Below are 25,866 nucleotides of genomic sequence, written 5' to 3'. Positions count from 1 at the left end.
GTGCGCCCAAGGCGCACGCGGCGCTGTGAATCGCGCGCGGGGACTACCGTTCCCACAGGGCCGAGCGGCGCCGCCAGGCCGAAAACTCGGGGCGGTGCCCTGAGCGTAAGGGAATTCGGGAGTTGTAGTCCACGGGTTGGCGGCCAAGAGCAGCCCCGCCTGGCGCCTTCCAGCAGCCCCAGACTTCCTGGACCTTCCCACCCATCAGCGCCACTGGAGATGGCCGATCCTCGGGCCCCAGGGAGTGCTGCGTTCTGGGTTTGGTAGGTGGGGAGGGGATGAGCCGAGTATAGGACTGGGACTACACCTCCCAGGATGCCCCGCGCGGGAGGTAAAGGCCTCAGCGTCCGCCCCAGTCAAGGTGCTTCCGGCTGCGCCTTGCGGGCAGAAGCGCTAGGTTGCCGTCACTTCACCCCCTGCCTGTGTGAGCTTTCGGCTCCACCTTGACCCTTACGTGTCCACGGGTCTCATAGACCTCCTTAGCTTCCTCTAGGGCCTCTTCAGTTTCTCTCCCAACCCCTCAAATCATCTGTGCAACTTCTCGGTTCCCCTTAAGGGCTTCATGTTCAAAAGCTCTAGTTTCGGTGGGACCGACCTGATTGATTCTAAGACAGGGCCTTGACGCTTAGAGTGTGACTAGTGTGGTTGTGGAATCACTTAGAGGGCAAATTACTTCTCTGAGTCTCAGTTTCCTCCTCGGTAAAAGAGGAAAACTAGGACCTAATTGGACCATTGGGAGGACGAAATGAGATACCACCACAGAACGTGTAGCCCAGTGCCTGGCAGGAAGGAAATCCTGAATCCTGGGAAGCAGTGTTATTCCTGTGTTACTCCATAGAGGCCTCTGAACAGAACCCGCCCCCCTGCACGAGAGACTCCTCAGGCTCAGTCTCCCTTTAAGTTCCCTTTCTGCACCCTTGAGGTCATTCACTCCCGACAGTCACAAAACTGGAGCCCCTCTGCCCTCTGTTGCCTAGGTGCCCTGGAGGCAGCAGGAGGTGCAGGAAATCTGGTGTTGATAGTTTGTCAGATGCAACGGAGGCACAGAGAGGCTGCAGTGGGAAGTGGATGCTGAGGGCAGAGCCCCAAGGACTCTGGCCCTCAGGGACTCATGGGGAGCCTGAGAAGACACAGGCCATGCAGAACGAGATACAGAAGCAAAGCTCATCAGCTAAGATTCAGGGAGTGTTTAGTTGTGGTCCAGTTCTGCCTCGAGATGGAGGAGAGTTTGATAAATTTGAGGCTGGGTGATGTTTGCTCCAGTGCCCATAAAAGCTAAACTGACCTCAGTAGTACCTCCACGGACAGGGCTCTGTGCTCCTGGGAGGCCATTCAAGCTCAAGGCAAACCTGTTTTACTCTCCAGATGCTGCAGTACCGCAATGTTGGGGCCTGGGCTTTAGCCGCACCCAAGACAGAGTTGCTTCCTAAATGCTGAGGTGACAAGCTGCCTGCAGGGCACTGGGCTGTACAGTGACTCAACCCACCCCCAGCTTCCTTTCCTGCATGAAAGTGGCAAGGAGGCTTCTGACAATGTGTGGAATCGCGTGAGAGAACTAAGTCAAAGGCTGACTCCCCTGGCTTTCCTCCCCAGCCCCTTTCCCTGGACCCTGCTTGGAGTGGGTTGAATCGAGACTGGTGTCCGCAGCTCTGTAGCCTCTCAGGAAGAGAAATGGTGTTGAGCCCGGTGATCTGATGGCCCAGGTTCCTGACGGCTCACTGCAGATTTTTGAGGAGCCGGGCCCTACACAGGGGTGAGGAGACAGCAGGAGCACCCCAGTCCTCTCCAGTAAGGAACCAAAGTCTGTTGTGGTGGAGAAAGACCAGTCACCAGAAGAGGGTCTCAGGAGTCATTTCAAGACTGTTGAGGTGTGCACTGTCCCAGGAGGAAGGGTTGTGCCAGGTACTTAAGGGTTGGTGGTTGAGGGTCCCCACATGGGAGGGATGCACTCAGGCCCGGGGGGTGCAGGTCTTGACACTGGCCTCACAGGTCCCACCATGGGCCGCTCCAGCACAGTCTCTGAGGCCTGTCCTGGGAGACCCCCTTCCTGACCCTGTCCTCAGCCACCCTCTGGAAGAAACTCTCCAGGTAGCCCTGCCTGGGCAGCAGCTAAACACTGCCCTGCTTCCACTTACAGATTTTCCTCCTTTGTTCTCCTGCCCCACCCTGTTCCAAATGTTTCCACTTGGGGCTGAGACCCCTGGAGGGCCAGGTCAGGAATTTCTGCATCGCTGCTGGTGGGCCCCCATGTGTTTTAAAGAGTGGAAATGAACTGGATGGGCAGGCCTCAGTGGAGTGACAAGGAGAAAGCAGCACCTCCCTTCCCTTCCTGGCCCCAGCCTGATGGCGAAAACCCTTCCCCACTTCCAGCTTCCTCTCCCAGGCAGAGGTGGGCCCTGCAGGAGCCAGATGGACAGGCACAGAGTAGGTGGGAGGGCAGGTGTCTTCTAGCATCAAAGCAGAGGTACTGGCTTCTTCCTGGGTCAACAGAGACCCCTCAGCGCAGCCAAGCTGGGGACAGGGCCCTCTAGGACTCCCCCGGCCCCCAACAATCTGAACTCACAGTGGCAGCGCTTTGGCTCCCCCCAGTGCTGAGCAGACCCTCTATGCAGAATTCCACACCCTGGGTTCCAACACAAGGTTGCCCTTCTGGCCAGGAATGGGCCCCACAGGTGGGATGGCCTGGTTCAAGGGCAGCAAATGGACTTGGTAACCAGAGGGGGTGTTGACCATCTCCCTATGTGGGTGGTCTGGGGAGCTACACCTTCTAAGCACCAGGAACACAGGTGGGGACCTGGCCAGCTAGATGTGCAAAGGAGTGTTCCACATTCTCTTGCCCCCCATCCCCTGGAATTCTGGCGGGAGGTGGACTCCAGGCAGAACCTCAACCTCCAGGTTTCTTCTTTAGTGCCCCTCCACACAATGTCCAGGGCCCAGAGTCTCACCCTGGGGACCCCTGGAGTCCTGCTATACCCCCAATGGATGAGACCTGGGGGACCTGCTTGCTGCAGGCCAGCCTGTGCCCACCTATCACCATCCTCAGGTTATCAACACCATGGACAGCAGTCAGGGCCAGCAAACCTGAGCTCAACTCCCTTCTCTACTAGCTGGGTGGTTGGGGGTACGGTCCTTGGCCTCCCTGTGCCTTAAGTTTCTCCACTTGAGTCTGGCCTGCAGGTGCTCAGTGTGAAGGGTGGGGGTAGTAGATGCAGCTTGTCACTCCTGTGGACACCTGGGCTGGGGAGTCCTTTGGGGGACTTTTAGCCTAACAACCCCCTTTCAAGTCAAGTTTGGTCACTTCCTCTCAGTAATCTTCTTGCTGGTATCTGCGACAGCGGTGGTAGCCGAGCTCTCCTCCCGGCCTGCCTCCCCTTTTGTCCCTCCCGCTGAGCCCAATTCTGTCGGGGTCTTGGCCTTTTCTGTGCCTTCGGGGTGGTACTCAGCGTGTGGCCTCTTCTGGGGCCCATCTCTTCATCCCTGAGTACATGTTCCACAGGAGCAGCTTTTCATGAACCTGAGACTTGCAGTGCTGCCCCCTCCTCGGCCCAGCTGGCCCTCAATGCCATGTTGGCAGCCATGATCTCACGGCCCCTGGGGCCCCTCACGTGGCCCTGCCCAGGAGTGCCTCTGGACAAGTTCTTCTGGGGCCCAGCCTGCAGGTGCCATCCCAGGGCCTCTGAGAGGTTTACAAGGAGGCCAGGAGGGCCTGGCTTGACTAGGTGGTCTCCTGCCATCTGAACTCGGATGACACATGGCTCCCAATACCCCGAACACCATCAGGGGGTGCCGAGCCAGGCCCATGACACCCCCACCCCATTCCTCAACCCCCACAGAGGAAGAAACTGAGCTGTGTGTGTGCAGCAACAGCTTTCGTCTGTGATGACATTGTTCTGGCCTTGCCCTTCCACATCCAGGCTCCTGTCACTGCCTGGAGAGTCATTCTTGAGAGGATGAAAGCAGGGTCAGTGTGCAAGCCAGTGCCGGGGTGTTTGTGCGAGACATCTCCTGGCAATTTGTATTTAGTTAGTACTGCTGAGCGATGGGCAGAAACAGACCCCAGGCTGTGTCAGCAGGGTGAGGCTGGCGCAGAAAAGCAGAGGTCCCGTATTTATTATCATACATACATACATACATACATATATATATATTTCATGTGTATACACAGATAGTCTCTCTTGGAAGTATTAAAAAATTGATCAACCTTCAATCTATAAAAAATACCTACTCTACATGATAGAAAAATCTCTCTTCCAAGTTTACACTGATTTACACCCAAGGCTTTCCCCAAAATATACAAGACGAGGCAACATCATAAGTCTTAGTGTAGAAGGTGGACCATGTGGAGGATGAAGGGTGAAGGGCAACACACATGCTTACACACACACACACACACACACGTGCATACACCTCAGATACGCACTTGCACGCAGCAGTGGCCAGTTTGTGTGTGGGGTCTTGGCCCACCTGGGAGCACTCGGAGGCCTGTGGCCAGTGCTCGGCTCAGGTGGGCAGCAGGCCCAGCATCCCTGTGGGGTGACACTGCTGCTCCTGGTAGCACAGGTGCCAGGCAGTGGCAGCGTACAGCTGGGTAAGGGTTTCCTAAAAGGAACCTCCAAGCTGCTGGGAAGGCCTTGTTATCTGCTCTTGATCTCTCTCTTTGGAGAGCCTGCCCTGCCCAAGCCTCCTGCAGAATGCACCTGGGGGAGAATGACAACTTCTAATGACTTAGATTCCTGGAGGAAACATTTGGACTCTGGCCTGGGAAAGTGGGACTTTACCAGGGGCAGCCAAGATCTGCACAGGGAGGGGTAATTCAAGAGGCCAGGAGGGCCTTACCCATGGGGAGGCCGCACCTTGCCATGGCCCTGCCTGCACCCCAGGAGTCGGAGAAGGCTGACAATGCCCACCTCGTCCAGATAGTACTTTCCATACCATTAGACTCTCAAGTCCTGATTTCAGAGCAGAGGCTCCTGCCCCGAAGGTTATTGTAGCGAGGGTGCAACCATGGAACAGCCGCGCAGCTGGAGGCCCCTGGGCCTGAAGCTGGACTGCGATGCTTCTTCTGGCTGGGTGGTGGCCTGAGCAGCTCAGGGAGATAGTCCCAGAAAAGCTTGTGGGAAGGGGGCCCTGCTGGTCAGACCCTGACTGGCACCAACCTCACTGCCTGTCTTTCACCTACCACCACATGTGGTGCAAGGGTCCTGGGGCCTCTAGATTGTCCAGGAGTGGCTGAGACGTGGGTGGCCCCATGTCAGGGTACCTGTGAGGACACGGATGGCTGCACCCCAGGTGACAACCCATTTCCTTCCTTTTTCTCTGACCGGGCAGGACGGCAGGAGGGTCTACTACATGGGAGGGAGCTCATGGAGGGACTCATACCGGCCTGAGACACTGTCCCCACATCTCTGCAAACGGGAGGCGGCCAGAGCTGAGAGCAGGCCCAACCCACCTGCACCTGCTGTGGGTTCTGATCACTGGGCTTCCCTTTCCTTCTCCCTCTTCCAGCACCCTATCTTTCCGTGCTCCAGCTCAGCTGTGCGCTCTGGGCGCGGTGGGCATGGGACCTGCTATTCTCGGCCCTTGTGTACCGTGGCCATCCCTGGGGTGTTGGTGGAGTCTGGAATCACCCTGGGCTGGGCTTGCTTGCCTCTACTTGACCTCTAGGATGGATGGGTTGGTCTCCATGATGGCCACGATGATCCTGTCGATGTAGTCCTGCAGGCGGAAGTTGATCTCTTCCTGCTTCTGAATCGCTTCCATGAGCTGTGGGAAAAGCAAGGGGTCAACACTGGGCACACTGACTGGGGGTGCCTTAGAGTCCCAGGCGTGGGGGAGTGGGTACGTTACCTCATCACGGGAGACTGAGCTGATCTCTGCAGCCAGAGACTCGGAGAAAGATGTGGAGAAGAGGTTCTTGGCACCCTGGATGCTCAGGTTTATGATCTGTCCATTGAGCTCATCGTTCTGCTCCTTCAGGTTACGGTTATCCTGGCGTGGGTGGCACAATAGCATGATTCCTGGGCTGTGACTCCCCACGCTCCCCTCTCCCCGTGCCGGCTGTCATGAGGCCTTTTCTGGGTACGAGGGTACCTGCCCAGTGTACCTGCTTCAGTCTGCGGACCTCCTGCTCCAGCTCGCTCTCCCGGGTGCGGCTATTGTACTCCTGCAGGCCTACGCTGCTGCTCCGGCCCCTCCTCTGCTCTGCCTCCAGCTTGAAGAGCTGCAGATGCTCCAGCTGCTTGCGCAGGTCCTCAATTAGCTGTGTGGGACAGCAGGGTGAGCAGCATCAGCCCAGTCCCTGGCTTCCCAACCTCTGCATTTGTCTGAACACCATTTCTGAGGAGGATGATAACGCCACACTTCCCAAATGCCACCATGCACCGAGCGCCTCTGTCCAGCCTGACAGTTAAAAGCAGTGGGTCCCCAGCTCACTCCAGATAGGCCCTATGAATTCTGGGAGCTCACTGAGTGACAGCTGGGGGGGCCTCTGGGCTTGTGCTCACCTCCTGTGTTGCCTCCTTGTCCTTCTGAAATTGGTGCCGCTCGTGACTCAGCCTGTCACCTAGCTTCCTCCTGTTTTCCTGCTCATCACTGAGCTGCAGCGACAACTCTTCAATCTCGTCCAGCAGCTTCTGCTTCTCCTGCAAGGTGAAACACTTGCCATGGACACGCCTCACCTGCCATCCCACACACACAACTTTCCTCAGCTGCGTGTCCTGCGAGTGTCAGTTCACTGACATGCACGGGGCTGCAACTGAGCTTTCTCTCCTGTGAAAGCTGGGGTGCACGTACATAGACATGCTCTCTCAGGGCCTGGCTGCAGGGCAGTGCACGTGGAAGGTGGGCCTGGGGCCCTCCCACCACTGCTGTTTCTAGGGGAAGGCAAGAGCAGGACCTGACCCATGGCCACTCAAGCAGGAGCTTCTCACAGCAGCCAGAGCCCAGGTGGTCTCCGACTTGCTCAGGGTTCAGAGCTTCCCAGGAGACACTTGGCAGGAAGTGGAGGACAGGGGAGGAGAAGGCTCTCAGTGAACATCTGCAGAATGGGGCATGAGGGGTCCAGCTGAAGTTGGCCCTTCAAGGACATCAGCCCTAGGTTCAGACCATAGGTCAATCAAAGCGTGAACCTCTGCACCCAAGGATCCCGCGTCTGTGGGAAAGCTGGGAAGCAGGGAGGAGGCTCCAGCATCTTCCAGCAAAGGGATGGTGGCCCACGCTGACCTTGTTCCCTCACACACAGGCCTGCTGGGGCCCAGCACCGTCAGCCTGCTCTTTGGAGCAGCACAATTCCCTGGCCTGTGGTGCACCCCTTGGCTGGCCACATCCCTGCAGACTCATTAGCTAGCCATGTGACTGCCCTGCTTTGGAGAACCTGTCTCAGCGTATCCCAATCCCCCAACAGGTGGCAGACCCAGAGAGTACGGAAAAGCACGTAGGCCAGCCTGACGGATCCTGGCTCAGCGTTCCTAGCTCGCAGCTTACCTCCTCCAGGCGTTCGATGTTGGCCTTTAGACAGGGTGTGCAGGATCTCAGCTCACTGTTCTCCTCGTCCAGTTGCTGCAGCCTGGGACAGAGAATGAGACTGGGACCCCGTTCCCCAGGAATGCGCCTCCTTGGGGTGAGGGAGGGAGGCTGAGTGTCTTGGAAACCTCACTAGGGGCTGCCCAGGGATCCATAGAGGCTACCCCCCAATGCCTACCCCCCAACCCTTACACACATAAATGCTCTGGGCAAAAACTGTTCATAGGCCAGGATGGGTTTGGGGATAACTTCAGGGTTACAGAGCAGTTGTGGACACAGTGTGGAGTCCCTGTGGACCTCCGGCCCTTTGAGCTTCCCCTGGAAGCGCCTGCTCATCACCACAGCAGGCTCGTCGCAGCGAACACACCCATGTCGGGGCGCTCTGGTCACCAAACCCTGGGTGTAACTCAGCTTTTCCACAAGTGCCCCCCTCTGTCCAGGATCCCTCCCAGCACCACAGCCCACTTAGTTACCTCCTTTGTGCCCTAGGGTCTAGGGCAGTCTCTCAGACTTTCCTGGTTTGTAATGACTCTGACAGTTTTGAGAAGTTTTGATTATGTATTTAGTAGAATGTCCCTGAAATTGGGTCTTTCTGGTGTTTTCTCATGATTAAATGGATTACGGTTGGGGGAAGAATTTGACAGAAGTGAGGCGCCCCTCTTATCACATCAGGTCAGAGGTGCCGAGTCCACATGACTCATCATGGGTGATACTGACCTGGATCACCTGGCTAAGGTGTGTCTGCCAGGTGTTTCCTCTACCACGTTCTACTCTTCAAATCTATTCTCTGAACCTGGAAGCTGGTCTCCTAGTCCAGCCCACACTCCAGAGAAAGGGAGGATGCAGCGCCACTCCCCAGGAAGGGGCATCTCCGTGTATTGTATTTGGAATTCTCTGTGAGGAAGGTTTGTGTCTTCTCCCCATTCACCAACCATCACGTTTAGTTACACTTTGGGTCGTGGTCCAATAGGATCATTATTAGTGCGTTGCTCAAACTGTCCCACCTTTGATCTTTGGTTGGCTCATGTCCCAGGTACATGTACCCATCCCTGCGTGTGTATGCTTTTGTTCAAGCACTTCCCTGCTTTCTGGCACTACAAGGTGATGCTCCAGCCTCCACTAGTCTACCCCATCCCGGCTGCAGACTCCGTCCTTTCTCTAAGGAGCCTTCGCTCCTTTCTGTAACCCAGTTGTCCTCACCACGCTGTTACTTTGTAGCCTCCCTTAACGAGGAGTGTCTTCCCGTACACCATAATGCACCGAGGCCACGATGGGGAGGCCCCTGTCCTGGGATGACCTCAGGGTGCTGACCCAAGGCTGCAGGGGCCTGTGAGGGCCTGGGCAGTCCCCCAAGAACCCCAGGCCTCCTCTGCCTCCCACCATACTCCCAGGGAATTGCAGGAAGCCAGCAGAGTCCAGGCACACAGAGCCACGGACCCTAGGCACACAGGGCAGGCAGCAGGTTTGGTCAGAAGAAGGAGTGAGTCCTGCCTCACTCCCCTAAGGCCGCAGGAGACCTGTCTACCGTGTGCCCCTCCAGGCTGCTATCCTGCGGGACAACCCGGCTGGGCAGGCTCTGGTGTGGACAGGCGTGGGAGGCAGGACGGCCACAGCCCCAGTGGATAGGGCCCGAAGGAGAGGCTCTCAGCATGCACGTAACAGAAATTGCTTTGAGTCCACTAAAATGCACTGTCCCAACTGCCCAGGCCTGGCTGCCCCAGGTGGTGGCACCCCACTGTGTCTGCGTGTAAGGGGCTTCCCTGTCCAGGGCGACCCTGGCACAGCTCTGCATGCAGCCCACTCGTGCCACCCCACTTTTGAAATGCCCTCCTAGCTCTTCTTAGATAAAGCCAAAGTATATCTTCCCAGCTTTAAGAGCTGGAGAGGAACACAAACTAAAGAAGAGTCCTCTTTCATGAATACTTAAAACTACTGTATTTTGTATTGTAAAATGGTACTGACTCAGCTAAAAGAATGTTCTATGAGATACGCCCACCCTCACTACCACTCAGGGGAGGTGCTCTGGGAGGGAGCCTTACGATGACCTCTTTCACCATTCCTCTGTGGGTGGGCATCTAAGTTACCCGTGGGTTTTCTTTTACAGAGTTTTAAGAGAACCGTCACCCACACATACAATTGTACGCACCATTCGCCTCCAGCCTGAGCGCCTGGGTGTGGCACTGCCGGCCCCAGGTAGGGCGGGACTGTACCCCTGCTATGCCTTCCAAGCATGCTTCACCTACAGTGTGCTCACCCCTTTCTCTGTTCCCTCCTTTCCTGACTTATTAAGGCTTTTGCCTCCAGAGAAGCATAAAGGTAGTTTTGTCACATTGCCTTAGAAAAAAAAATTGGTATTTTCCCTGAGACGACACCCACTAGAGAGAGATGTAGAGAAACCGACTCCCATGTAAGCTCAGTCTTTGAAGTCAGGTCTTCTGTGGCCTTTAGTAGAGTTTCAGTCTTCTTCACGTAGGTTTTCTACTTTTTCTGAAACAGAATTTGTTCTGAGACACTGCACCTTCCTGGGACGGGGGGTGGGGCCGTAGCATCCACTGTGGCGTCGTTTTGTCACAGACTGTTTTGGGGAGCTGCGGCCCCGCCTACCTGGCCTGCAGGTTCTCAATCTCAATGCTCTTCTCCCTCTCCATCTTGCACAAGAGCTCCTTCTGCTTCCGTGTCTCTTCTAGGACCATCTCGCAAGCTCTCAGCTCCTGCTCCTTCAACTGCTCCTCGAGGGCATTGGCTCTGTGAAGGCCAAGGGAGGAGGTGAGAGACTTTCCGCCCTTCCACCAAGGGCTGCATCAGGACCCGGAGAGAGCTGCCCCTACCTGGAGGAGGGATACGAAGGCTGTGAGGCTTCCCACCCACAGCTCTGGTTAAGGGCAGATCGGAAGGAGGTGCCTCACACCCAGTCTCTGCTCCCTACACTGAGGGTGGTGCGTGGACAGGAGACCCTCTGATGGGCACAAGCCTGTGAGCGCTCCCAAGGTACCTTGCACTGACACTCTAGGACCTGGTGTACAAACCAGCCCCACCCATTTCGTCTACAGCAGAGATAGAAGCAGGTGTCAACAAGAATACAGGGACAAAGGAAATATTCTCATGGGGGTCCCGGCCCTGGCCCCTTCCCAGACCACTATGCCCACCCACAGGAGGCAGGAACTGACCATCCCAAAGACAAGGGCTCCTGCGCCCTGTTCATGGACGGTGTAGAGCCCAGAAGCTGTCCCCCCACACAGGGCTTCTCATCTGCTCTTGGTGCCTCCCAGCGAAGAGTAAACGGACAGCCACAGATCCCCAGCTACCGCGGGAAAGCTTGTACTACAGAATGGCCACGGCAAACAGTAAAGGACCTCTAAGGAAATGTCTATCACGCCGGAAATAGGAGGCAAAGCCCTGTAACTGACAGAAGGCCAAGATACCACACCCACCAAATAAGAATGATGTCACAGAAGGAACGGACAACAAAAAGTAACTTAGAAATTAAATGAGAGAAACATTTTAAACTCAATAGAAGAGCTGAAAAAGAAAAGCAAGGGTATTACATAGAGAATTAAAAAAGAACGGAGCCCGGACTGGTGTGGCTCAGCAGCTGGGAGTCATCCTGCAAACCAAAAGGTCGCCAGTTTGACTCCCAATCGGGGCACATGCCTGGGTTGCGGGCCAGGTCCCCAGTTGGGGGCGTATAAGAGGAAACCAATCAATGTTTCTCTCCTTCCCTTCCCCCTCTCTCAATAAATATTTATTTTTTGAGAGAGGGGAAGGGAGGAAGAGAGAGAAACATCGATGTATAGTTGCCTCTCATACGCCCCCTATTGGGGACCTGGCTGGCAACCCAGGTATGTGCCCTGACCGGGAATCAAACCAGTGACCCTTTGGTTTGCAGGCCAGCACTCAATCCACTGAGCCACACCAGCCAGGGCAATATAAAACATTTTTTTTAAAAAGAGAGAGGATAGGAAAGTCAAGAAAATCAGAGGGAGGGTCTAGTATTTTGTGAACAGAAGTTCAGCTAGATAAGAAAATGAAAGGCACTATGTGGAGAAATAATTCTAGAAATCTTCCTAAAGGTGAGGGGCACACTTTCCAGATGTAAAGGTTGAAAACCTCGCGCCCAGCACAGGCGACAACAGGAAGCCCTCAGGTGCTGAGGATGTGAACAGGCAACACAGCGCTGCCAGGCATCCAGGGCAAAGCCTGGGTGGAGGCAGCAGGACCACTGAGCTCTCAGGGAACAGGGAACGGACTTCCAAGCTGGGTGAACACAGTGTCAGATATGCACGCTCTCAGAACCTGTTCCTATGCACCCTTTCCCAGGCAACAACGGGGGATCTCCTCCTCAGAATATGAGCAGAACAAAAAAAAGAAAATGTGGGATCCAGAAAATTAAAAAAAATCAAAATGCAGAGGAAGCATTTGGAATTCCTGGGACGGAGGAAGGGCAGGAGAGCTGGGCAGCAGGGCTGGTGCGGGCCGACAATGTTACAAGTGGGGAACACCAAGAATCTGCAGCAGAGGCAGAGGGCCAACACCCAGTTCAGGAGAACTGGGGCCAACACCAAAAGGAACACCCACAGGAACTGGCTGTGTGTGACCATGGGGCAGGATGAGCCACTGGAACGTAGACTTTTGAGGGCTTCTGTGGATAACTGGTAAATGCCTATCAGATTAGACTAATCTCGCCAGTCAGCTGGAGAAAGGAGTCTGGTGGCCTACCCAGACTTCCCTGGACAAGGACAGAGGGGGAGTAACAAACGTCGTACTTGGCGCGGCACTGGAACCCACAAATGTGGCAGACCCCGCCCTGGCTCTGCAGCGGGGCCTGGGGCAGGCCCTCCTGTGACAGCCCTGCGACTGCACAAGAGAACTTGTTTTAACTCCATAAAGCGATCGGTAGCTTCCAGGATGAAGACATTACGACAGGAGCCAAGCACAGCCCTGGAGCATGTGAGGTGTACGCATGCGAGTGTGTGCGGGCCTATGTCCCACACTGTTCAGAGCACTCGGGGGCCACTCGTTCAGGTCATGGGTGTGGAAACCGAGGCTTTGAGGACAGGGTTCTTCTTGCCTGAGGTCGCAGAGTGTGTGGCAGGGCTGAGTTTTGGTTCCAGCAGCCTGGCATGGGCAAGCTGCTTCTCTCGTGGAGATCCCACACACACCACACTTCCTGCCTCTCTCAGACCCCTGGGGACTCCCCAGAGCCTCGCCCCCACAGCACCAGATGTATTCAGGTAGCACAGCCCGACAGCTGATGCTTCTGGGCCAAGCTCCTCCTGCTCTGCACAAGAAGCATACTGCTGCAAACCGCATGGGGTTACACTGAGTGACTAGTTTCAAAACACTAGAACTCACAGCATTCTATAGAAAGTCCACAGAACAGGAGAGGGGAGGTAGCCCCCATCCCCTCCATGCAAACACAGTAGTGAATCCTTACTTCCTCACCGCTCTCACCATTAGAATCAGACTGCATTCCGCCGTGAACCCAGCGGTCCCCACTCGTTTCTTGTTTCTGTGGCTAAGCACCTGTGAGGACCTGCATGCCCCAAGGACGGGTCATGTTCCCACTGCAGGGGACCCTGAAGGCCCTAGACCCCACCCCCAGGGCCTTACTATTTGAGGCCCTGGACATTCGCGTAAACTCCTTGAGCCTTGGTTTCCACACGTGCTAAATGAGGACGGCACCTGCGTCACAGGGATCATAGAGGTGAAATCAGGTGATGAGAGTGAAGTGAGCAAGGCACAGCAACTGTCAAGGCTGAGGAGCCCGTGTCCAGGAACGAAGGCCTGTGGTTGGCACTATTTCCTCTGGATGGGCTCTCAGAAGCAGGGACACAAGCCACAGGCCTGACATTAGAATCCCAGCACACATCCTCTCCCCATATAGCCTCTGCCACCCTGAGGTCAGGCCTCCCCCCACCAGGCACTCCGTGCAGGTGGTACAAGTGCTGACCTCAGCTGCTCCTGAGCCAGGGGTGAGGCGGTGCCCTCTCCTATCTCTTTCCTCTGAGGCCCTAAATGGGATGGGGATAGTACTAAGTTGGAGCCATGCTCAAAAAGCTACCCAGCCCCAGCCCCTGGCTGGCTCCCAGCTGCAGGACAGAGGGCAGCTCCAGGGGAGAGCGACCTCTGTTCAGCAGCCATGCTCCGCTTTGGGAGGTGCAGACAACTGTGCCACACTCACCTGTGCACCAGCTGGAGATTTTCCTGCCTCAGCCGGCTGTGTTGCTCCCCATTGGCAGCAGTGTCCTTCTCCAGCTCTGACACCCGCTTCTCCAAGAACACAACCTTGGGAGCAAGACAGCGTTCACTCAGCTGGAATTGGGTCTACCTTGTTCATGCAGACTGTCCCCATAAACGACGCAGTGCGGCCCCCACAGGCATCAATGTGAACAGCGAGGACTCCATGGCCTCAAAACCACAAGTGCAGATGTCAGCAGGGGCTGGAGAGGCCTGAGGTGACCTGATAGCGCCGTTGTGTTGACTCTGTGATAGTGTGTGGGGGAGCCAGGCTATGGGCCCCCCATAGGCAGGGGCACCTGCTCTCTGCCAGACCCAGCACACAGAGGCAGCACATGCCAGGGGACTCAAGGACAGAAAAGCCCCAGGGATTGATCCCTCCCTCTCCAGGGAGCTCACTAAGTAGATGGGAGACAGACATCTACAAAAGTGGTAGGACGAGTGAAGGCCACCAGCCTTGAGAGCCAGAGAAGGCTCTGCAGAGCAGATGCTGGAGGTGCTATAGAGAGGAAGTGAGGGGAGATGGGAAGAGGTGAGAAGGGACAGGAGGAGGTGAGAGGTGTGTGCTGCCACCCTCCTCTTCCCCTCTTTCTGGAGCTGGTCCTTCAGAAGTCTGGGCCCATTACCACTGATGGCTGTCTGGCTTGGCTCCACTTAACCCAGTTGCCAGGCTTCTCTCTTGGAATAGCCTAGTCCACACAAGGTTTGGTTCTGCCATCACTTCAGGCCAAGTGCCCTCTGCCCTCAAACCTCAGTGTCTCCAGATCCCGCCTCCATGGGCCCTGGTGAGCTGTCTCTGCGTGTCAGTGCACCTGGAACTGAGCACGTAAAATTTGGGCTGTGAGCCACTGGCGCTCACTATTCCGTTCCCGTCCTCTCAGTTCCCTCTTCCTTGTAGGTGAAATGCTGGAGAACGGCAGGGCTGGAACAGGAACTAATTCACGCTTGCAGTGCCATTACCACCTCCTGCTGTGCTCTGTCTGCTCGCCAGGATGCGGCCAGGCGCCCCACAGGCATGTCACCCAACATACCCCCATGTGCCTACTGTGGGCCCGCACCCCAAGGCCACTGCACCCAGCACAAGTCCTGAGACTGAGGCCTGTTGTCTGCACATGGCCGCCGAGCCCCACCATGCAGGGCCCACCTTGTCCGCAATGTCCTCCTCCATGCCCTCCACGGGGTCTGGGGGTGGATCCTGCAGGGCCTCCATGGTCAGGACCCCTGACTGGTGCAAGTGCCTGTGGAGAAGAAACAACAGCCCAGTCCAGAGAAGGTCCTTCAGCAGAACAGAGAGAGAAAAGAGGGGGGAGCCCAATACAAGTTCTTCAAACATGGGCATTTCCAGGTCAGTCTGAAAAGCAAGCCCACTACCCTGGGGCCCAGACGTCTCCAAAGGGAAGTCCGAGCAGGACGCTATCACCGAGGGGCAGGAGCAAGCCAGCTGCACTCTCTGTCTGCACAGTCCTCCTGCTGGTCTTTGGAGCCTACCAAGCCCAGCCTCCTTCCCCTCCAGCTGACGGGGCAGGTACTTTGCACCTGGTCATAAAGCATGAGGTCTTTCCTCCCTGTAATACAACACAACCTCATCCTCCACTGCAGACCCATGAAATACTAATTCGGGATCATGACTTTCGCACACAGAGTCACCCACACACATGCATCTCGATATTTGATTTTCAAATGTACTCCCAATGGCAGCAACAGTGAGAGACCAGAGGGGTCTCTCTCAGAAAGCTGCAGAGGTGGGACTGTCTTCTGCCACAGCCAACTCCAACCACTTGGCCCCAGTGGACACAGGTCTCCAGCCCCATGGGCCACGCTGGGCGGCGTGCAGCCTAGGGCATAAGTGCGCACTAGCCCTGGCCGTCCTTCGCTCCTCAGCCATTGGCGCCGAAGCAGCTTGGGCCCTCAACGTCCCAGATGTGGGAGGCTCAGAGGAGATGACTCAGCTAGATTTCTACCTTCCTTAGTTTCACCAGCTGTAACCTGATTGGGGCAAAATATGAAACTAAGACAGAAAGTAATGTTAAAACTGTAATAAAGTGTAGTTTGGAATTAACACTATATTCCTAAGAACACGGATGCTTTTCTGAAAGGGGCTACGTGACAAAACAAGTGGAGGTGGGTTGATGACACTTACCTAAGCTTCCTTCCTCTGCACCCTAAGCCCTTAAGATGATAGAAAAAATAAATAAATAAAATGTTTACATCCCCAAAGAGCAAATGGCACCAGGAAAGAGGTGTCCAGGGCACTGGGCACTAGGGAGCAGAGGTAGGAGGACCGCAGCCAGCCACTGAGACGCTGAAAGCTGGCCTGTTTCCTCTGGAGAACCCAGGAAGGACCCGCATCTGAGAACGGGGCGGCAGGGGTGAGCAAGAACGTGGGAGGGGCAGTATCTGCCACACCCTTGAAAAGCAGGAATCTCCTAGGGCAGAAGGAGCCCTGGACTCAGGACACAGGGCCCACAAATGGAGTGCACCCACAGCCTGCAAACTACACGGTGGGCCCAGCACAGCACCCCAAACGCCCGCAGTCAGGCAGGACTCCGCACTAGAAAAATCGGCCAGCCTGGCTGGAGGGAAGACCTGCTGACGCAGGGGCCTGTCCACACTACACGCTGGCCAGGGGCCGCCTGCTGGCTATGAGCAACCCCTTCAATACGCAGAGGATTTACCCCCAGTTGTTTAAGGGAGACCTCTAACGAGAAGGACAGACCCGGACGAGAGCTCAGGGAAGAGACGGGCAGAGCTGGAGGTGGGGGGAGGGTGGCTGTGGATCACGGCAGGGAGGAATGGGCAGCAAGGATGGATGGAGGGGCCACAAGCAGGAATCCCAGAAGGAGCAGGAAGTGGAACAGAAGACAATGTCAAAAAAACCAGGCAGAACTAACGGACAGAAGCTTCCGGACTGAAACAGCACGTCTTTCATTCAGCCTAGCATAATTAATGGGAGTAGGAACTCACAAGACTCACCATAACATTTCTTAACTACCGAGATAAAGAAAACACCTTATAAGCTTCAAGAGAAGGAAAATGGTCACAAGGAAAAATCAGAAAGCATTCGACCCCAGCAGCAGCCCCAGTATTAGAAAATAATGAGCAATGCCTTCAAAACTCTGAAGGAAAATTATTTACAACCCAGACTCCTACTCGAAGCCAAACTATAAGAATAAAATATCTAGCAAGGTCCCCCAAATTTACCTCCCGGGCACCTCTTTTTTCAGCAAGCTACAGGGCTTGTGCTGGACAAAAAAAAAAAAAATGGAGATGAAAGAACGGGAAGACAGAGTATCAGGGAATGAGAGGGCCCAACCCCTGAAACAAAACACCTGGATCGCACAGTGTGTGGGGCAACGGCAGGACCACCACCGTGCAGGCCGCACGCACCTGTGCCAAGGGAAGAGGCTCTGGGAGGAAGTGCCCAGACAGGCACAGGGCTGCCTCCCGGCCCTGTTAGAGGGCGGGGCAGAGGAGGCCAGAGCAGCACAGGAGATGAAGCAAATAAAAACATGCAGACAATCACTGAGTCCAGGAGAAACAATGACTTGTCTTAAGAAGGAAATAAATACATGTTCCATGGCTTCCTATGAAGAACGCTGGCACCTTATAAGCCCTGTGGAAAGTGCTTTTATAACTAGCATATCGGGGAGAGGATAAAGGTATGTGCTGTTATCGTTCACTACAGGACATAGTAAATAGTATCCAAAACTGAAAAATGAAGAAATGGTCACAAAGCATGTTCTTTAGAAACCCAGAGTTAGGCACATCTCCTTCCTCTTCTCCTAACCTTGGGGAACCGGCGGGGTGGGAAGGGCACAGCCTTCGAAGGAGGCAGACCCAGACTCAGGCTCCATCACGCTCCGGTTCTCTGAGATCAGGGCCCCCTGACTCTTTCTGGGGGACTCTTTCTGCCAGTGGGCTAACCTAGAGCAGTCAGGCGGGCACACGGGCCCCCTTGTGGAGAATATCAGTAAAATAGGGATGTCAGAAACTCTCCACATCTACCTCCTGACACAAATTCAGGTCCTGATCCACAGCTTCGAAAATTCTCTGCACAGCCTGTCCCCTCAAATTATTTTGAATCCCAAACCATGAGAAGCAACTTACAAGTTTTAAAACATAACTTGTCTTTTTTAGAGTGCTAAGATTAGTGGTATTTCTCAGAAGAGTATCTCAGTAAATAGACAATGGTTTCCTACCTTGCCACCTTCTTGCTGGAGAGCCGCTTCGTTGGACTGTGCGAAATCAAAATAAACAGGAAAATCGTATTAGAGAACAGACAGGGAGGAAACAGGAAATTCAGGCTGAAGAGATATGGGGATGGGGGTGCGTCCGCAGGCATGCAGCACCCTGCTTGCAAGGCCAACTCCATGCATAGAAAGGCCCACTCAGCAAAACATTCAGGGACATGGGAACAATCTCAAGGGCTTGTCAAGGCCTCAGCAAGTCACATTATTCCACCCCCCACAAAGCAATCTGCAGTAGGGCCACAATCAAATCTCCGTTCAGAGGATGACCCCAGTGCCTGGACCCACCAGCTGGCTGCACTGGGGCCAAGCCACTGGCCAATGCCATATCCCCACGAGGGCCAAGACCGAACAGTTGGCCCCCACATGAAACACGACACGGGCCTGCCTGTAACAGCCAAGTGTTGGCATCGCTTTTAACTTAGGCTAACACTTTACACTCCAAAATCCTCCCGGGGCAGCTTCCCCAGTGCCCGCGCCCAGCAGCGCCAGTGCCCAGCAGCTTCCCCTGACACGTCCTCTGGCAGTTTTGTAGCAAAGTACCACTGGTGAGACCCCTCCCAGTGAACAGCTTTCCTGGCAGCCAGGGAGCAGACTTCTAGCAAGTTCTAGAAGGTAGATTCCCAACAAATGTCTCTAACCCTCCCAACCCCTGGGAGGCACCACAGTGACATATCTGCCACCCAGCCTGCCATGGCCGCACCCTCTGAGGCAGGGTCAGATCTCAGCCCCGGGTGGGCTGCCTGCTCCCTGCGGAGTCTGTTCCTCCATTCTTCCGGTTCTCTCTACTCTTACCAGCTGATCCCGTTACAGTTAGTCACTCTTTTAATTCAGCTTACCCTGTTCAAATCACTGTGTGGCTCCCTCTCCTGACCGGACCCTGACGGATAACATATATTTTAACGTAAATCTAAGTTCATCCTAATAGTACCGAGACTCCCTGAAACCAATCAGCTACGACAGACACACTATTCAGCCTCCCTAACGGACTTCTCAGGGAGGGGGCGGCAGTCCGGTGACAGAGTTCACAATGTGGAAATACACCTCTGGGCAAAGCAGACTTCTACAAAGCTTTCTACAGAATGAGTTGTTTGTACAGAGGCTCCCAGGCAGCCTGGGAGATACGCTGGCTGGCAGCATCTTCTAGGCTCACTGAGTGGAAATTGTATCTGACGTCAAAGCTTCCAGACACAGTTTGGACTACATCACGTTTTATCTTCCAGAAACCACGACAAATACATTTATCCTGAGGCAAGTCCACGGAAACCAACAGGCAAGATTCAGATCTCTTCAACTGAGTGTTTGGGGGGGACTTCCTGACTGACAGTGGGGTCCTTACTACAATGATGATTTTAATGGTATGTTAGCTACCCTTGGTAGAGTCTTTCGGAGGGAACTGGAGGTGAGACCCCACTGGACTTGCTGGCTGTACTTAGCCATGTCCCTGTCTGTTTTCTGCCCCACAAAGCCTAATAGAGGCGACCACGGCAGTCTTGGGACAGATTCTCCACATGGAAAAAAAATCATTTCTATGTCAAAAATCTTCAGGGAATGAGACGCAAACCTGTACTGGAACCCACGTAGCAGGAGGGAAGTCTTCACATGGAAAGAATAAATGACCCCTCACCAAAGCACCCAAGAAATGAAACTGGTTTTCCTGAAAAAGAGGCCCGCAGACCTCTGGAGTCACCACACACATTTTCTCAAGTCTCTCTGGAAGGCCGCGTCCTCCAAAAGCACTTCCAGTTTCTCATCACTGCTGCTGGGACCCCCCCCCCCCCCCCCCGGCTTCCCTCTGAAGCTGCTGACGGGCCACAGATGTCGGGGTCTCGTCGTACCCTCCCCAGCTAACCGGGCATTTGCTGGCCTGTCGCCTGTGTTGTGAGTGTTGCACAGAATGTAAGAAAAAGGGTCATGTTATTAAATGCACTGGAATTAGAACTAGAGGCAGAACAACAGGTACGGCAGGACCAAGGTCATGAGGATCCAACAGGAAGGCTGAGCTGGCCTTGGCTGAGGCTCTAAAGGGACAGGCTCAGGACTCTAAGTGACCTCCGGGTGGTGTGGCCCAGTGGGTTGGGCATCGTCCTGCAAACTGAAAGGTTGCCGGTTTGATTCCTGGTTAGGGCACATGTCTAGGTTGCAGTCACCTCTTGGGGGCATACAAGAGGTGTCTGATAAATGTTTCTTTCGCACTTCAATGTTTTTCTCCCTCTCTTCCCCTCTCTCTAAAAATAAACTTTAAAAATCTTTAAAAAAAAAAGATACACAAGTGGTTTTTAGAAGACTACTCTAAACCTACTGAAGTCATCAAGATGGTTCACATTTCTGCCACCTTTTACGTAACCTCCCATCAGTCCGAGACCCTTCTTCCAGGAAGCCTCCCTGGATTGTTGCATGGTAGCCCACCTAGGGGTTTGCCCATATGACCAGCTAAATGAACAGTACGCTTAATGGGCATGTCAATGTATGAAAAATACCCAAAAAATGTTTTCTATGACTGGAGCTTGTGAAGTTGTAAGGAGCCAACAAAAGGCACTGTTTCCTCTGGAACCCTGACTTGAGCTGAGATTGGGTAATGGAGATGGGAAGGGAAGCCAATGGTCTAACACAAACTGGACCCAGGAGATGGAGGAGACAGAACGGACTGTTGAGTGCAGAGAGCGGCAGTACGTGCTGAGACCCTGGTGGCCTGTATTAAGAACAGGGTAGCAAAACTGGATTCTTCTCGTAATGGAGTCTGAGGCAGCCTTACAAAAGCAAGTTCAGAGGAGGGGTCCACCTAAAGAATGCAAACCTGATTTAAACCAACATTCCTGAAAGCTGACTGCAAAGTTGTTTGTAAGGACCAAATCTTACTTTAAATTTCCCATGCTGTTTCATGTGACTCCCCATTAAAGAAATATTTCAATAAAATTTAAAAAGTATCTCTTTGTCAGCAAAGAGTTTCGCATGGCTAGATTTCCTCAAGCAGGATACATAGTGTCTAAAGGTCGTCAGCAGGGAGAGAAGCGGCTGATTAGACTGGGCATGCACACAGGAGCGAGTAGGGCAAAGGGCGCCAAACACAGGCTCGACACATGCAGGGCGGGCGGGGCGGAGCCGGGGAAGAGTCCTGCAACTGCACGCTCACCTTCAAACCACAATTCAGGCCCAGCTTCCAGAGGGAGCACCCCCAGAGTTGGCTAGACCGAGTGAGTGGCACCTGGGATAAGAACAGCCGGGGCAGCTGTGGACAAGAGTCCCCCTCACCCTTGAACACAGACCAAGGCCAGGCGCTACATCAGTTACCTATTCTTTTCAAGATCATTCAGGCGAGCAGAAAGATCCTCTAGGCGGTTGATTTGTTTATGGCACTGGCTACAGTAAAACTCAAAGGCCTCATCAGTGAGGATGCTGTGCAGCTTTGCGGCAAGCGGGTCGGTGCTAGAGAGACGAGAAGTGTCAGTTCAGGAAACAGCAAGGACTGGTCACATTACCTGTGACTCCACACAGGGCTAGAGTTAGCCAGGCAACAGCATGTTGTTAGGTAACTGACTGTGGAAGAGTTCACTCTTACTTTTAGACTGCTGTACACCCGCCTCCCTCAACATCACCCATGACCCGTGACATGCACCACCAGCTCAAGCCGCAGGGGGCTCAGCCACACACCTGCTCCTTCCTGCTCAGGTGCTCAGAGGAAATGACTACCAGCTCAGAGGGTAGTCCATCAGCTACCCTTAGCAAGAAGTGCGTGCCTCGATGCACCGCCCCCTCCTCTGTCAAAAAAAATCAATGTGAAAGCAAAGCACGTCTTCATGTGGACTGTTACTGTACTACCTGCTTTAATAACAGCTCTAAAAACAACTGATATCAAAGGCTACATGTGAATTATAAAATACTAATAATTCTGTCTTTTTTAAAGGCCTCTGTTAAAAAGTCAGAATTCTAGCCCTGGCTAGGGGGTTCAGTTGGTTGGAGCATCATCCTGTACCCACTAAGAGGCTGTGGGTTCAATTCCCAGTCAGGGCACATAGCTAGGTTGTAGATTCAATCCCTGGTTGAAGCGTTTACAGGAGGCAACCGATTGATGTTTCTCTCTCACATCAATGTTTCTCTCTCTCTCTTTCCCTGTGTCTAAAATCAATAAAAATATTCTTGAGGATTAAAAAAAAAAGAAGAAGAATTCTATTAGCCTCCCTGGGCTTCCAGGGCACTGGTGATGCATCTGCCAGAAGGCAGCAACGCCCCTGGCGCATGAAGACCCACAGGCTTTGAAAAGCCAATTTGGAAGTTCAATTTGAAGAAAGGTTAAAAGAAATCATCGATTGTAGCATAGAAGTTGCACTTGAGACAGAAAACAGTGACACAGTGGACAAAAGACAGGAACAAGCAAATAGGAAGAGATTACCAAAACAGGACAGAAACACACACTTGGCAATGCCAACTCCTTTGGCCTTGATTTCAACACGACCCTGAGTGTGCGTCTGAGAAGAGGACAGCTTCTGAAAGCAAGCTCACCGCTTCACTCACTCTCATTCCTAGAGACGCCTGTGGAGGGCTCCTCACCGCTCCCCGGTGGGCAGCTTAGGGGAGGCACATGGAGAAAGCAAGGGGGGACCCTGTCAGGCAGACCCTCCTGGCACTGGTCCATGCTCAGGTCTCCTAGGCCTGGCTAACAGTCTGGGCAAAGGAAGAATCTCATAGTTGCCAATTTCAAGATACTTGGCCTTTGTTGTCAGCAAAGATGGAGAATTTCAAGAACTGGAATGCAAAGGAGAGAGGTGACTGTTCAGCCAGGCAAGGGCCCCACCTGAAGAGAGCCATGTTCTCTGACGGGCCGGCCACCAGTGAAAGGCTGCCAGGCCCACAGGACAAAAAGTGCCGGTTTTCTCCCAGGGCCTCCTGTGAGGAAGAACAGCTGGGAGCAAGCAGCTCCGTAAGTGAGAATCTCGCCCTTTGGGTACCATAGCGGAAAGCCAGAACTTCCCAGACAGTATGGGGATGTCAGATCACTAGAAGGAAATGAATTCAAAGAACTGTTTGTGATGTTAAAGGCTCCCTCAGAGGTTGGTCAAATGGTACAGATTTTCAGCTACAGAAGTAAGGTCTGAGAATCTAATGTAAAAACACGGTGACTATAGTTAACAATACCATGTTATGTAACTGAAATGTTCGCACATACATACATACCCAGCTTCCCTCAAAGCCAGCCACCAACCATAATGAGGTCACCACCAGTGGCTAAGGAACCCACAAAGCCGAGTATCCCAGCCCAGGCTCTGTGCCATGTGGTTCAGCTGAGGCCTCATTAATATGGAGCAATCTGGGAATATAACTGGACAGGAGAAACTTCAGCTAACTTTCACCAAGGCATGAATCTTGAGATTTGACTGTATGTTAGTTACACCACAGTGAATAAAAGAAGGTCCCCTCTTACCAACCAAAGGGGAAGCTTCCCCACAACTAACCACGGGGAGACGCAGGAAGAGGACGCATGCCAGTGCAGGGCTGCATTACCTGGGGGTGAGAAAAGCAGCATCTCCGCAGCCGGGCTCCTCGCTGCAGAGAGTCTCTGGGGACAGTTCCGCCTCACTGCCCTCACCATAGTCCTCGAAATGCTCCTCGCCACCTATCACCATGACGACGGACTGGTTGTGCAGGTGGGATCTGAAAAGACAAAAGAGAAAAGACACATTCTGACTCAGGGCCATGAGCAGCCCCAGAACTGAGGATGAACTTGTACTTTCTAGCAAAAATGCTACGAGTCACATGTGTAAATTCAATGTCCTGGTAGGCACCTCAGAGAACCAAGGTAATACCTGGGCAGTGGAGGAAAGGGGAATCTTTTCAAAACAAGGCTGAAATGATTAATATCAATATGGGAAAAAAATTATCCCTACCTCATACCATACACACAAGAGACTTAACAGTCCTGTCTGGTGTGGCTCAGTGGATTGAGCGCCGCCCTGCCAACCAAAAGGTTGCTGGTTCAATTCCCCATCAGGGCGCATGCCTGGGTTGTGGGCCAGGTCCCCAGCTGGGGACATGCGAGAGGCAACTGACAGATGATTTTCCCTCTCTTTCTCCTTCCCTTCCCTTCTCTCCAAAAATAAATAAATAAAATCTTTAAAAACAAAGAGCTAACAGATCTGAATATGAAGGCAAACCAATAGGCTTTTATTTATTTACTTAAAAGATTTTACTTATTCATTTTTAGAGAGAGGGGAAGGGAGGGAGAGAGATATCAATGTTCAAGAGATACAACGATCAGTTGCCTCTTGCATGCCCCCAACTGGGGACCTGGCCTGCAACTCAGGCATGTGCCCTGACTGGGAATCAAACCAGTGACCCTTCTGATTTGCAGGCCAGCACTCATTCCAAGGAGCCACACCAGCGAGGGCTAAACAATAGGCTTTTAAAGGAAAGCGTAAGTAGACATTATAGTAATGTGGAGGTAAGCAAAGATTTCTCAAACAGCACACAGAAGTGCTAAGCACAAAATGCAAACAGATAAGCTGGACTATAGTACAACAGAATTAAAAATATCTGTTCCACAAAGGCACCACCAGGAAACTGAACAGGCAACCCACAGACTAGAGAAAAGGTATCTGTCATCCACATACAGGATAAAGGACTCATATCTACAATAGTTAAAGAAATCCTACAAATTAGTAAGAAAAAGACAGACTCCAGGACCAACGGACCCCTAGAGGCTAAATCCCACCCACTTATGTGCCACTTTGCACTTCAACAGCAGAGCTGAACAGCAGCCACTAAGACCGTATGGCCTGCAAACCAAAAAATGTTTTATTATCTGGCCTTTTACAGAAAATGTTTATAGACCCCTACAATTAACAAAGGAGTAAAAGACATGAACAGCAACTTCACAAAAGAGGATTTCCAAAGGGGCAAAAAGGCAAGAGAAGATACAAAAGGTGCTCACCCTCATGAGTCACCTGGGAAATGCCAGTAAGAAGTATCCTACACTAACATTCTACTCCACGCCCTCCAGAGAACAAACATGAAGAAAACCAGACAATGCCGGGGGCTGCCAAGATGGAGAGCAACCAGCCCTGGCGGGTGTAGCTCAGTGGATCGAGTGCTGGCCTGCGAACCAAGGGGTCGCGGGTTCAATTGCCAGTCAGGATACATGCCTGGGTTGCGCACCCCACTAGGGGGCGCATAAGAGGCAACCACACATTGACGTTTCCCTACCTCTCTTTTGCTCTCTTTTGCTCTCCCTTCCCCTCTCTCTAGAAATAAAGAAATAAAATCTTTAAAATAAAAGACAGGGAGCAACCAGAACCCACAGCATTGGCAGACATGTAACTACTACTGTAAGTCCTGACCATACTGTCTGAACTGCAATAAGCAAGTAACTTCTAAAGCTGAACATGTGTGTTCCGATGTACCACTGAAACACATGTAATGTTTACAGCAGTTTTTTTCATAAAACCCAAACTGTTAACTACCCAAGTACATATTAACAGTAAATTAAAAGGCTGCAGCCCTGGCTGGTGTGGCTCAGTGGACTGAGTGCCAGCCTGTGAACCAAAGGGTCACTGGTTTGATTCCCAGTCAGGGCACATACCTGGGTTGCACCCCTGTAGGGGGCACATGAGAGGCAACCACACATTGATGTTTCTTTCCCTCTTTCTCCCACCCTTCCCCCCTCTCTAAAAATAAATTTTTTTAAAAAGCCGCAGCATATTGATACAATGGAATGCTCTAATAATGAGAGGAAATGACTGCCAACTGTGCACAAAAATATGGGTAAAGCACATGGCCAAATGTTAAATGAAAGAAGGCACGTGTAAAAGGACACTTCATTGTAATTACACACTATGTAGGGTACAAAACCAGGGAAAGCAATGCTGCC

The 25,866-nt window shown here is 53.2% G+C and overlaps 1 protein-coding gene across 2 annotated transcripts in view; it reads right to left on the bottom strand.

Annotated features, from left to right (window-relative positions):
- Positions 1–4,086: 4,086 nt before the first annotated feature.
- The window catches only part of RAB11FIP3 (RAB11 family interacting protein 3), a 95,503-nt gene continuing 73,723 nt past the window's right edge, over positions 4,087–25,866 (bottom strand). The window contains exons 5-15 of one of the 2 annotated variants that reach the window (XM_024553128.3): positions 23,505–23,654; positions 21,297–21,431; positions 17,958–17,993; positions 14,903–14,996; positions 13,703–13,806; positions 10,126–10,266; positions 7,483–7,564; positions 6,504–6,641; positions 6,104–6,259; positions 5,848–5,988; positions 4,087–5,763 (exon numbers count right to left, since the gene is read on the bottom strand). In XM_024553128.3, the coding sequence (XP_024408896.3) occupies positions 5,650–5,763; positions 5,848–5,988; positions 6,104–6,259; positions 6,504–6,641; positions 7,483–7,564; positions 10,126–10,266; positions 13,703–13,806; positions 14,903–14,996; positions 17,958–17,993; positions 21,297–21,431; positions 23,505–23,654 (1,291 nt within the window). In that variant the 3' untranslated portion in view covers positions 4,087–5,649. The remainder of the gene's footprint in view (positions 5,764–5,847; positions 5,989–6,103; positions 6,260–6,503; positions 6,642–7,482; positions 7,565–10,125; positions 10,267–13,702; positions 13,807–14,902; positions 14,997–17,957; positions 17,994–21,296; positions 21,432–23,504; positions 23,655–25,866) is intronic. The other variant, XM_053927473.1, reaches the window with a different exon arrangement.

Source organism: Desmodus rotundus, chromosome 1, assembly GCF_022682495.2.
Source record: "Desmodus rotundus isolate HL8 chromosome 1, HLdesRot8A.1, whole genome shotgun sequence".
Taxonomy (NCBI): Eukaryota; Metazoa; Chordata; class Mammalia; order Chiroptera; family Phyllostomidae; genus Desmodus; species Desmodus rotundus.
This window is presented reverse-complemented; position numbering and strand designations above follow the sequence as displayed.